Source organism: Globicephala melas, chromosome 7, assembly GCF_963455315.2.
Source record: "Globicephala melas chromosome 7, mGloMel1.2, whole genome shotgun sequence".
NCBI classification, from domain to species: Eukaryota; Metazoa; Chordata; class Mammalia; order Artiodactyla; family Delphinidae; genus Globicephala; species Globicephala melas.
This window is the reverse complement of record NC_083320.1, coordinates 12,772,291-12,785,167: the sequence shown is the minus strand read 5'-3', so window position 1 is coordinate 12,785,167 and position 12,877 is coordinate 12,772,291. Positions and strand designations below refer to the sequence as shown.

Sequence of the window (12,877 nt, the reverse complement as noted above, 5' to 3'; positions counted from 1 at the left end):
ATATGAAGTGGGGAGTAATTTAAAACTTTTGAATAAGGTGTGTGATCTAAAAGCAATTTAAGAAGTTCCGGCTGGCATTGTGTACAAGTTAGTTTTGAGCAGAGAAACTATGGGTATGGGGACCAGCAGGTAGATTTTACATATATATATATATATATATATATATACACACACACACATATATATATATATACACACACACATATATATTTAATTATATATAATTATAATTATATATATTACCTATATTATATATGAAATTATTTTTGGTTCAAGTTGTTGAATACCAAAATTGTGGTAGTGTCTGTGAGTTGAAATAAATCACAAAGAAAGAAAATTACCACAGGACTAACTTTATAGAGAGAGGAAAAGAAAGCTCTGAACATAAAAAGTAAGCTTCTAGGAAAATGGAGGTAATGTTCCTCCTATAAATGGGAAAATCAGAAGGATACCTAAGATGTTGAGAAAAAGCTATCATTTGGTCCTCGCTTATTATTATTTTATATATAGTAATGTGTATATTTTAATCCCAAACTCCTAATTAATCCCTAGTCTCTAGAAGGCACTGGGGCTTAACATCAAGCAAGGAAGGGTGTGAGGAGAGGACAGACCTGTAGAAACCTCCATGTGACCCAAGAGGGAAAAGATGATACACAAGAAGCCATGACAATGCACATGTTCTGAGGGAGAAAGTGCAGAGGGAGAAAGCAAAACAAGACAAAAAGACAAATAGAAAACAACAGAGAAGAGAGAGGTGAAGCCATAAGCATCGTAGGTGGAAACGGTTCCGTCTTTTATCCATCATTAGCTCACCTATCCCCACTCTCCTAGATACCAGACTATGTGATTCATTACTATTTCTTTATACTATATAAGCAATAAAGTGAATACAAGGAATACATCCTGAAATAGTTGACTTCTGGGTGGGTTGGAAAATAAACCTAAGCACCCGTGGTCCTCCCTACTTCAGCTTTTACCACCTGCTCAGCACCACTGGCAGGTGTGAATTATCACAGCGTTTTTTTTCTTTAAATAATGTAGATCTTTTTTTTGTACTTGTCTTTTTAATTTTTTTATTGAAATGTAGTTGATTTATCATGTTGTGTTAGTTTCAGATGTACAGCAAAGTGATTCAATTATACATATATATAAACATATATTCTTTTTTTTTTACATTCTCTTCCATTCTAAGTTATTACAAGATATTGAGTTCAGTTCCCTGTGCTCTACAGAAGGTCCTTGTTGGTTATCTCTTTTATATACAGTAATGTGTATATTTTAATCCCAAACACCTAATTTATCCCTCCACTCCGTTGCCACTTTGGTAAATAAGTTTTTTTCTATGTCTGTGAGTCTATTTCTGTTTTGTAAAGAAGTTCATTTAGATCATCTTTTTAGATGCTACAAACCATAATTTGAACAGACACATGCACCCCAACGTTCACAGCAGCCCTGTTTACAATAGCCAAGACATGGAAGCAACCTAAGTGTCCACTGACAGGTGAATGGATAAAGAAGATGTGAGAGGCATACACACACACACACACACACACACAAAATGGAATATTACTCAACCATAAAAAGAATGAAATAATGTTGTTTGCAGCAACAGGGATGGACCTAGAGATTATCACACTAAGGGAAGTGAGCCAGACAGAGAAGGACAAATATCCTATGATACTACAGCTCTTTTAGGGCCCAGCCTTCCCTAGCTCCCAGAACACGAGGCGTATCTTGATCAATGATACCATGGCACCCTGTACTTCTCCTTTCTAATTTTTCTGAATTTTCAGGAAACCGTTTTAGGCATACTGTTTGTCTCCCCTGAGTAAACATAAACCTCATTAAAATATGGGAAATTGGTGTCTTCCTCACCCATATTCTTAGCATCCACTGCAGTGCTTTGCACGTGGTGGGCCCTTGATAAATGTTTGTTGAAAGAGCAAAGAACAAATGAGCTCTTTAACTTTTACTGCCCACAAAGTAGATGTCAGCATCCTTCTAACACCTGTTCATTCCCCCAGCAAATGTTCTTCTACCAGTGATAATTCCACCGAGAGGACTGATCACAGCTGCTTTTATATGATCAAATGCATAATTTGTTGCTTAATATCTTTGCTCCTGGATAGATTGTAAGTCTCTCTTAGGGCAAGAGTGGGTTTTTGGTGACCACACTCTGTACAGTCCCTGGCACATAGTAGGTATAAAATAAATGGATTCTGAATAATGAGTAAAGGATTATATTCATTTGTTTTGAAAAGAAATAAAACTTAAATGATATGAAAAACATTTTCTAAGGTCCTATAGCTAGTGGAGTCATCTCATAGTCCAAAGCCTGCTTATGGTCTTTTTTTTCTTGCTAAATCAGAAGCACAGAGTAAAAGACTATCTAATTTGCCAAAAAAGGCTATTAGTACCCGTTAAGATAATTATTTTAATATGGATGTGAGGCATTGTTTAATAGTTTGAAGCAGGGGTGGGAGAGGAAGGGTGTGTGTGGGTGAGGGTGTATTGAAAGGTCTCTGTGTGAATGGACGCCAGCTTATATTATTCTTTGTATCTGTATCTGGTGTCTGTGAAGGATGGGGAGAGAATGGCCAGAAGGCAGTGAGCAGAGGCTGAAGTTAGCCATAGGTCATGTGATGCAGACATAGCAAAGCTTTTCTCTGAAGAGCAGCTTATATAAAAGTGGCATAGGGCTTCCCTGGTGGTGCAGTGGTTGAGAGTCCGCCTGCCGATGCAGGGGACACGGGTTGGTGCCCCAGTCCGGGAAGATCCCACATGTCGCGGAGGGGCTGGGCCCGTGAGCCATGGCTGCTGAGCCTGCGCGTCCGGAGCCTGTTGCTCCATAACAGGAGAGGCCACAACAGTGAGAGGCCCGCGTACCGCAAAAAAAAGTGGCATAAAGATAGTGTTCCTATCCAGCACAGAACTTGTTCTCTAGCATCAGCTTGCCACTGCTTGGTAAATGAGTGATGTAATATCATTTGAAGCCACTAGTTCAGAGAGTTTCATCTTTAAGTCAAATTTATTAATATAATGAAAGGTTTTTTTGAAAAGTGCTTGTGTATTTGCAATGCAAATATTAACCTTGCTGAGCCTCAGGTTTCTAATTTGTAAATTGGGAGCATTTATAGCTGATTCATAACTCTAAAGATTATCTTTAAGATTAGAGATAATTTAAGTGCAGCCCAAACAGAAGCTGGGATATACTAGGCACTCAAAAACTGACAGCTAATATAAAAGTTTGTGGCAAAAGCATAGATGTCAACTTTTCTTTTGATGCCTTCTTCTCCTTTATAAATACCTTCAAATATGTCTGAAAATCAGTGTCGTCTGTATACCATAAATTCTGAGCTGCTTGAATGAAGGGAACTCTTTCCATTCCCCAAATTGCAGTCTTCAAAGTATCTTGATAATGACCTAGGCAGCTTATTTAGGCTCCTTAAATAGAGGAAGAGTTAGGGGAAGGCTTTTTAATTTTGAAAAATAATATTATTATGAAAGATGTCAAAAGTCTTCGAAGTGGTTATACAATTCAAAGCAAATGAAGTTAAATTAGAGAAATGTTACATCAAAAGCATGGTGAAAGTAATCAGCACACTATAGACTTGAAAATTAGAAAGTTAGGAAAAGAAAAAGAAGGAAAGAATAAGAGAATGAATGAAGAAAAGAAAGAATGAAAGGAGGGAGGGATGGAAGAAAAATTTGGAGAGGGTGGAAAAGACATTTTAGAACACAGGAGACCCTTGGACCAAGACTGAAAATGAAGCACCAGAAATAGTCATGTCACTGGCTTTTTCCCCAGTGGGATTTTGTTGCTCCAGTAATCGCTCTATAGAAACTCACTGTAAATAGGGTAAAGTGAGCAAGGCAACAAGGCGTGGAACTTAAGTGGTTTGTTCTTTATTCCCAGGAGCTGATCCGTGAACAAGGCTCATTTTAGAATCAATTGTTATGAAATTGTTTCATCACCTGCCAATGATTAGTAAACATCAGAAGAATTCGGTGTATTAAAAGAACGTGTAGCAAAACCAGAAGAAAGCCTGGGATCCGGTTCATCCCGGCAGACCTTGCTCAGCTAATGCTCTGTCTTTCCCCCTTGTTCACAGAACCGAAAGTAAGCTGCAAACTAGGCCGGTCTGCGTCCACATCAGGTGTGCCCCCTCCATCCGTTACTCCTCTCAGGCAAGCCAGTGACCTGCAACAGAGCCAGGTACCATCATCGTTAGCCAATCGTGATTGACTTCCTGTGATGCGACATGCCAAACGCTTTCCACCTCTGTCTGTCGTGTGTTGCTGTAACAACTTTGCATTTGCTTTTATTTTTCTGTGTGTGTGTGGGTGGGAGGGATGAGCTGTGGCCGTCTGTGTTTTCATTCAAAAAGGAAAGTCTTTCTTCCTTGCGATTGGTGAAACTTTCTTCGCTGTTTGTTACCAAATCGTTTTTGTCTCTGGTTTCCATCATTCTGTACTATAAATGTAAACTTGTACTATATGTATTGGCTTAGTGGTTATTTTTTTAAAGTTCTTTCTCTCTTCCGTGTTTTGTGTACTTTTATACCGTCTCCGAAAATTTATCAACGTTTGATAAATTTACCGACTTTGTTTTATGTAGATTTCTTTTTAAATGTTTTGTCCACAACCCTTGCACAGATGTTGTCAATGAATTTGTACATATTGTTTAGTTCTTATCCTATTATGCTGTAATATTTGTGGCCGTCTTACTTCTACTTTTATTTAGCTTGGAGCATGACTGTAAGACAGTGAATATCGATGTCCTGATAAATATTCATATACCAACTCATTTGGATTGAACACGGCAGCTGGTCTTTTTTCTTGGCCATAAAGACAAATTGACCAACCAGATAATCTAGGTATTTACCCCAAACTGTAGATTAATAACGCAATCTTTAAATAAATGACTTTTCTCTCTTATACCAAAAATATCAGAAATGTTCTCAGTAAGGGAATGTAAGTGTTTATGCATGGTATATGAGATCTCTATTATCATTTGGAGAAAAGATACAAGGAATAAAGGCATAAGCTACAGTATCATTTAATCCTTTAGAGTACAGTATGTTGCTCTGATGTTCATTGGTACATGGTTGTGTACGGAGGATATAGTATGGGGGAAAATCACTACATGTAAATGCTCTATCTGTAATTCATCCAATAGGAATTCAGTACAATGACAATTTGTGAAGCTTAATTGTTGTTACTGTTAAATGTATTATGGGTGTTAAATAGGATAGTACCATCCTGGAGTGGTTTCTTTCTGCTTGTCCCAGCTTTAATGTTCACTTTCATAAAACTCTTCTGAAATTGTAAATTATAAAACTAGCAATGATACCTCCATGGGAACTGTCCATTACTGATTAGCAAATTACATATTCATCAATTATATAAATGTCAAGCTATTTTAAAAACATAACCAGGAAGAATAATTGCATTTTTTCTAATGGGAGACAGGGTGCTTTATAGTATTTTGGTCTGGCTTAAATATGCACAGCATTTGATTCATGAATATATGAGATATCTACAAATGCAAGAGATGAGAGGCTCCTCTCAAGAGCATCTCAAGTGCCATTTAGAATTTCTTGTGTCTTAATTTAACATTTTAAATGCTTTGTAACCAAATGAATCCACCTCAAACACTTTTTTGGGTATAAAATGGGTAGAAACAATAAGACAATGAATAAATAAATAAATAACACAATTAACCTCACTAAGATAAATTGCCACCTTAGTTGATTAAAGCTATTCCAAAATATTACATTTACAGATTTTCAAAGCTCAAAAACTTGAATACAGAAAGGAGAGACCTTTAGCTAGCTGGCGGAGGATTGCATCAATACAATCAATTTTCCAAGTATATATACCTTGCTATTGCATTACCTCGGTATCTCAGAGAGGTTTTGTGTTCTTTGTTTTCATTTGCTTTTTCTCCTAATTATCTTTATAGTTGTTTCATCCTATGCCCCTTCAATTCTCAATGAAAGCAGTTTCCTGGGGTAACTTACAGACAGAAACAAGGTGCAACTCTGTACCTTTGCATTATCAGCTCTTCGCTTACCTGGTAGGATGTTCTTCATTCTTCAAAACACAGCAACAGGAGAAAGACCCTCTTGTTACTTAGATGCTGCACTTTTTCTCTCCAACCAGGAGAAATTCTGGCACACAGCCACATCATAGAAGGGGTGTCAGGGCTGCAAATTAGAAGGCTGGCCTCTGAGTCTCTCCCCTGTGGCTTGTGACCAGATGTAGTATTCACCTCTTCCCATATGCTAGCGCTAATGGGGTAAACATGGCTCAGAAGAACCTTGCTCTGCATTCCTACAACTTGGAATTGAACTAAAGGCAATGGGTACTTATTGAAGACCCTCTTCTCACCTAATTCCCATGCTCTTGACTGAGATGTCTCCTTAAGTTACAACCAGGATGGCACCTCCCTAGGCTTAGCCACCCCAGGCAATGGTGAAAGACATTTAAAAACATTGAATATTCGTACACAAACTAGGATACGGAACACCTAGCATTATCCGACAAATAATCATCCTGGTCACTTTTTTAAAAAGTGTTTTTCCTCCACCGGGATTCCTGATAGTTATTAAAACACAGAATGCTTAATAGACTTAATAGATGATTAATAGACTTCTTACTAGGAAATCTTTGGAAGACCATGTGATCTGTTTCAGACAAACAAAAGCAGTCACTGAAATAATTCCGGTAGTGCTTATCTATCGAGGAGTCTGGCTTTAAGAAGCCATATTAAGGGACATTTCTGCTCATAGAGAAGGAGCTGTGTTTTTTTTTTTTCCAGGTTGTTCACATCTTATCTCTTTTCAGCTCCCTCAGTACTAGTTTTTCACCCACCACTTCAGATCATGGTTGGAGCTTTCTGAGAAGTATTGCAGGAGGAGACAGAAGGGACGGAGGTTACTCCAGCAGAGATGGGTAGAGCTGGCCAAAAGGGACTGCCGCCCACCCCCAGGAGCCTAGGCCAATGATGATGGACCACCCCTAAAGAATCTGGAGACAGTAGTGATTGACTGACCCGCCGAGGAGCCCGGGGCGCATAGTGACTGCCCACCAAGGGCATTTGTGTAAAAATAAAAGTGGAGGTAATGTTTGCTTGGCTATGCAGTCTGTTTCGGCTTCAGGTAATATAGGAGACACAAGATTTGTAGAAATGTATAGTCTCATCTGACTGGAACTTTAAAATATGTAGGAGAAGACGGGAAGTTCAAGAAAGAAGTATGAGTTCCAAAGCATTTAGAGCTTCTTACACAACGCGTAATACTCTCTAAAACTCGGTGAGATGAAAAATAGATCTTTTCTTTCTTAATTCACTCCTGAATAAATAGAGCAGTCACGGGGCAATTAGGGGAAAGTGACATTTCCTTGGAATTTTACGGCAAAGCAGCCACATATTTTGGCATTTGTCATAAAGCAAACCTTTGGAAATTAGATTGAATTTCTGCATCTTCCATGAGAAAGCTATTTTATTTTCTTATTTATAAAAGCAAAACGGTATAGGAGAAATATTTTGCACTTGAAGCACATCACTTTATCTTTTTTTTTTTCTTCTTCTGTAGTGAAGTAGAAAGCTGTGTACTCAGAAGAAAGAAGTGTGAGTGCCTCTATAGACAGCAAATGCTGTTCATGTGATCCCTCCATCTCTGGACTATGGTGTTAGTGACCCCCATTAATCTGGAGATGGGGCCATCTCTAGTTTTACTGCAGCAGGTGATGGAATAGAAACTAAGGAGCAGGGCCATGAGAAAGCCAGTCTTTCCTTCAAGGAAGGAGCAGCTAGGGTGTGTCTCCAAAGTGCCAGCTCTCTTTGGAAAAATGTTCCCAAGAAATGTCTGTACTTATTTTTTGGGGGAAGGAAGGAGATGAGAGCCACATCCTCTGACACACACATGCACACACACACACACACACACACACACACTCTCTCTCCCCCAATATACTTATGCACATGAATACACACAAACTCTCACATACTCTGCCCACTATCTCACACACACACACACACAATCACACACTCACGAACACACACACTTCACATTTTTTAAGTAACAGTCCCCCAAGTCAAATCAGGGAATCACAGAGCTAACAGTGACCTAAGTGTTGAACTGAGAACTCACCTTCTCTCTGAGGTTTGTCAGTTGTTCTAAACTAGATTATCTCTGATTACCCTTGATGTCAGGAAGTGGGTAACAGAAAGCCATCTGTCACTTCCTTTGGACATACGTTTCAAAATCTGAGAGCCCCACATTTCTCTAGAAATTTAAAAATCGCCCCTGAAGCTGTTATCTCTTGCTCCGTGGGCCGTGTGTGGCTTGAGAGCTGCCTTCTCACTACCCAGAAGTGGCCTTGTCCAGGCTGGTCCATGCTGTGCACTTATAAGCTGTTATCCAGGGAAACAAGCCCAGTTCCTTTCAACTTGCCCCTTCAGGATTATTTCTCAAACATTTATTTTTTTTTAATTTTTTTTTTTGCGGTACACGGGCCTCTCACTGTTGTGGCCTCTCCCGTTGCGGAGCACAGGCTCCGGATGCGCAGGCTCAGCGGCCATGGCTCACGGGCCCAGCCACTCCGCGGCATGTGGGATCTTCCCAGACCGGGGCACGAACCCGCATCCCCTGCATTGGCAGGCGGACTCTCAAACACTGCGCCACCAGGGAAGCCCAAACATTTATTTCTTTTGATGGCAGTCCTCTGGGCTCCCTCCAAGCTTCTAACATCCTCCTTTCGCTTGATGACCCTGCTGGGGCCTTATGAGAGCCTGCCCGGGCTCCTGCAGAGCAGAATACCTTCTTTTTTCCCATGCGCTCCATGTCTATGTCTGCGCGCCAGCATGTGGCCAGCTTTCCTAGATAATGGAAGAATGTACTAGCATCCATAGCTTGATGCATGTCTAGGGTGTGTTTCTGGACATGCCTGGATGTCAAAGTTGTTTTCTAGATATAGTAAAAAAAGGGAGCTAAATCACCCAAAGATAGAAATTAGGGATCAGTACATGTGAAAGACTAAGATGGAGAATTTAAGAGGATTCCCTGACAAAGACTTTACCCAGTTTACAATGTGACACTCAACGACTTTGGTTGACTTACTAAATATCTCTCTCGATAAATCTCTCTTTCTATATATCCTCGAAAAAATGTTTTTCTCACACAGTCTAATTTTGTCTTTTCTCTTGGTCTTTAATACCTTCAGAGTAGCGAGGTGTTTTGATTGGTCCCACGGCCTCTGTGCTTCTCCTGAAAGCTTGGAGCAGACCATTGCTCCTTCTCAGCCTGTGTGTGAGGTCTGGGCTTTTGTAACTCTCAGACAGTCAGGACGTTTGCACACAAAACTTGTAGGAGCCTGGAGAGCATGAGGAAGACTAAAGGCAAAGGGATCCTGAGTATAGTAACATAAATACTCGAACAACGACATGGAAAGGAATTCTAATTTCAGCCACTCAATGCCCGCCCACGTTTCTCAGTAATGTAAACTTAAAGGGTATGTTCTTATTTAATTTCAGCTTCTGTGCATTGGATCAGGTAGAAAAAGGAAAACAAACCTAACGTCTGAAATAAAATAACACACAGTGTGAGAACTGGGAGTTTCAGTTTTATTCAGGGACTTACTGAGGACGATAGCCTGGGAACTATAGCTTCTCAGATAGCTCTGAGGAACTGCTCCAGAGAGGTGGGAGAAGACACCAGGGGAGAGGGGTACGTGCTATCAAGCAAACATCTCAGTAGAACGTTACTACTGCTAGTCACGAAGAAAGGCTATCTCAATTAATGATAGTAGTGTTTTTTCTAGGTATGTGAAGTTGCAAGAATCCAGGTTCATAAAAAATTTCTCTTGAGATATTTCTAACTATCTGAGGGCCTGTTTTTGCCTGTTTTCCCAGGGCACCTGATCTTCACCCTGAATTCCTTTCAGGGTGTGTTGCAGGTCACTGACTGCAGTGGCTAATGACTCAAGCCTTGTAGAACTGGATGGCGAGTGACATTCCTTGCCTTACAAGCTCTAACAGTAGAAAAGCTTCAGTTCTCTTTAGAATTCCTGTGCTGCCATTAGTGTAGATGTGACTTGCTTTGCCAAGACCATACTTGCTTTATTCCAGCCCTGGGTCCTGGAACATATGTTATGAGGTTTCATCTGATCAGTTGCATGTACAATGTCAAGTGCTCCTATCTAGTAGTCAAGGTTTTGTGTTTGATGGGAGAAAACAGAGGAAGGAGCAGAGTATGGGGGTGGGGAGCATGTGGCTCCCCAAGTTAACGTGATGAAGGGGCCCCGTTTCTACCATCCCTTGCTTATGTGTTGAACAAACCTTTTTGTGAGACCCTGTGGTATTCCAGGTCCTATCAGGCCTGAACTAAGAGAATGTTTACATCGCATTTGTACCTTTATATGGCTGGTTTGATCGTATGCTCAGGGTTACATCATATGATGGAAATGGTAAAAAAAAAAAAAAAAAAAAAAAAAGCAGAAACAGAACATATAACCAATTAGCAAAAGCTGAACTCACTTCATTCATGCACAGAGATCCCCACCCTCACAGAGCTTCCTCCAGGCTATGCAATAGGTTTTAAATAACTCCTATTGTTTTTTCATCCTGCATACAAGTTAACCTGACATATATTTTCAAACATGGAAAAGCCTGATGGGGGGGGGCGCTTGGAAAACCCCACTAAGTTTCCAATGCCATGTAAAGATAAGATGTTTACGGCATCTTATTGGAGAAGGGTTTATCTGTAAGAACTTCAAATTGTAAAATAAAATGCTATCTTAACAAAGATTATGTTACAAAGAAATAATAGTTATTTGTTATAAGAATGTTATTTACCAAAGAGATTGGATCTAGGCTTGTGAAAAGTGGAATAAATTCATGTTACAAATAGGAGTGTCAGTGGTTATATTGAGCGATTGCTGTGTATTATGGTATCATTGCATTAAAATAATGCAAGGGCCAAAAGGTAAACAAACAAAGGCTTTGTCTTCTGTGTGTCCTCTACAGTCCTGTCCGGTTGATTTATGAAGATGGTAGGCTTTAGTACTTTGTGGGGCTCCCATAATTAGTGTCATATTTAAAGAAGAAACAAGATTTTGTCATCACCTTTCAATAACAGTAATATGTGTCGTGAATTCTTTCATACAAAGAATTCAGACAAGATCAGGTGTGTTCAGGGTGGTATGACCGTAGACCAGATGGTAGAAACTCAGATTGCTTTCCAGGACAGACCACAATCTGAACTGAGAAATGTTGACATATTATGTAGGCATCGTGTGCTTGTTAACTGCTGTATAGTTCACGTGGCAGAATATTTGGGGTCACTTTTTAAAGGCCAGTAGTCTCGTGACCAGTCTCTCAGGAAGTTCAAGATTGAGTAGAATGAAACTACACAAACCCATCCCTTTGCCCCCGTTCCAATCCCCCCACCCAATAATCTTGCATTTATGCCCTTGGAGTAGGAGGCAGAGTGTGACAAAACACGAGGATGTTCTCTGAGAAATCTTGAACGCATTGACAAACAAGGTTAGGGGTGGGGCCAATGGACTCGCAGGGTGCCCGCCTCTGACTACGCCTAGTCGCCTGTACCTGCGTGCATCCCCTTCAGCGTCAGAATTATCAACTTAACCATCCAGCTACAGGGAGAGGTGTGAAGCTGCTGAGATGCAGAGTCCAGCATTCTTTAACACGTGGAAGGGATACAATGTGTCTAGGGTTCTTAGATGAAGTTTGCCGGATGAAAACCATGTACCATTTGCTGATCTCTGATGAATTTATTGTGCGCCAGGATGGTTTTGAGAGCTTCCTTACATCATTGTAGGTGTGCTCTCTACAGCCCTACCCCATTATTATCCCATGACAACTAAGGGTACTAAAGTGAGGTTATACCTTGTCCAAGTTTTGTACCTATTGTCAAAATGATCGGTCTATGATGTCAGTCTATGAGTCCCAACTACTCAGCTGGTTAAAATTGTGAGGTTTAGAGGATGTAAGACATCCATCAGAACCGTGGCTCCACCCGTTGGTTGCTGTGTGACCTTGAATACATGGCTCAACTTTTCAGAGTCTGTTTTCTCATCTGTAAAATGGGGGCAGTATTATCTGCCTTGTATGGTTGTTGAGGATTAGTAAGATAACATATGTGTGTAAAGTCCTGGACAGACATTACCTATTAGAAAAATAAGAATTCTTTCCCTTATAGCTTTTCCTTCTGCCAAAATGCAACTTTCCTGCTTGCTGGCAAGTCCTAAGGAGAAGAGTCATTGTAGTCAGTGGTATTTCAAAAGGGATGGGCATGGAGGGAACGGTTCTGTCCACCCTGTATCACTGACCTTGTATAGAACTGCTAGCACGTGGTGTTAATAAAAAGCAGTTTTTTAGTCAGTTTTATTACTGACTTTAAATTCTCTAGACAGCGTATCTCTTTACTGCCAGCATCTGAGACAGATTGGTTTCTCCTGCCACCTCTTGGTACACTTGATAGGATTATATTCATTATTCCTTCTCCTCCAAATAGGAAGTTAGATATTTAGTTATTTACCATGTAATAAGGAGTCTGTATCTGGCATTTCTTCTTTCCTTGTAGGGTCCCACGTGTGGTTTGGAAGTAAACTGAGTAGAAGTCGACTAAGGGTATCAATTCAGAAATGTCACGGGTCCCCTAACACTGCTTTACTCTCCTACTTGGGTTCCAATGTGAATGAACTTAATGAAAACGTTAGAGCTGCTGGGGATGCTGTTATCTGCAAAGACACAGGATATACAGTTGTTGCAACTTCAACATTTACTTAAAGTTTCCCCAGACCACACTTTGAGAGGATTTGTTTTCTTATCTGCACATGTATTTACCCACAA

At 40.1% G+C, this 12,877-nt stretch overlaps 1 protein-coding gene across 4 annotated transcripts in view; it reads left to right on the top strand.

Annotated features, from left to right (window-relative positions):
* NYAP2 (neuronal tyrosine-phosphorylated phosphoinositide-3-kinase adaptor 2) overlaps positions 1-12,877 on the top strand; it is a 266,912-nt gene that overhangs the window by 214,280 nt on the left and 39,755 nt on the right. For 3 of the 4 annotated variants that reach the window (XM_030832684.2, XM_060301774.1, XM_060301775.1), the window contains exon 7: positions 4,113-4,216. In XM_030832684.2, the coding sequence (XP_030688544.1) occupies positions 4,113-4,216 (104 nt within the window). Of the gene's footprint in view, positions 1-4,112; positions 4,217-6,849; positions 11,244-12,877 lie in introns of those variants that run through there. The other variant, XM_060301776.1, reaches the window with a different exon arrangement.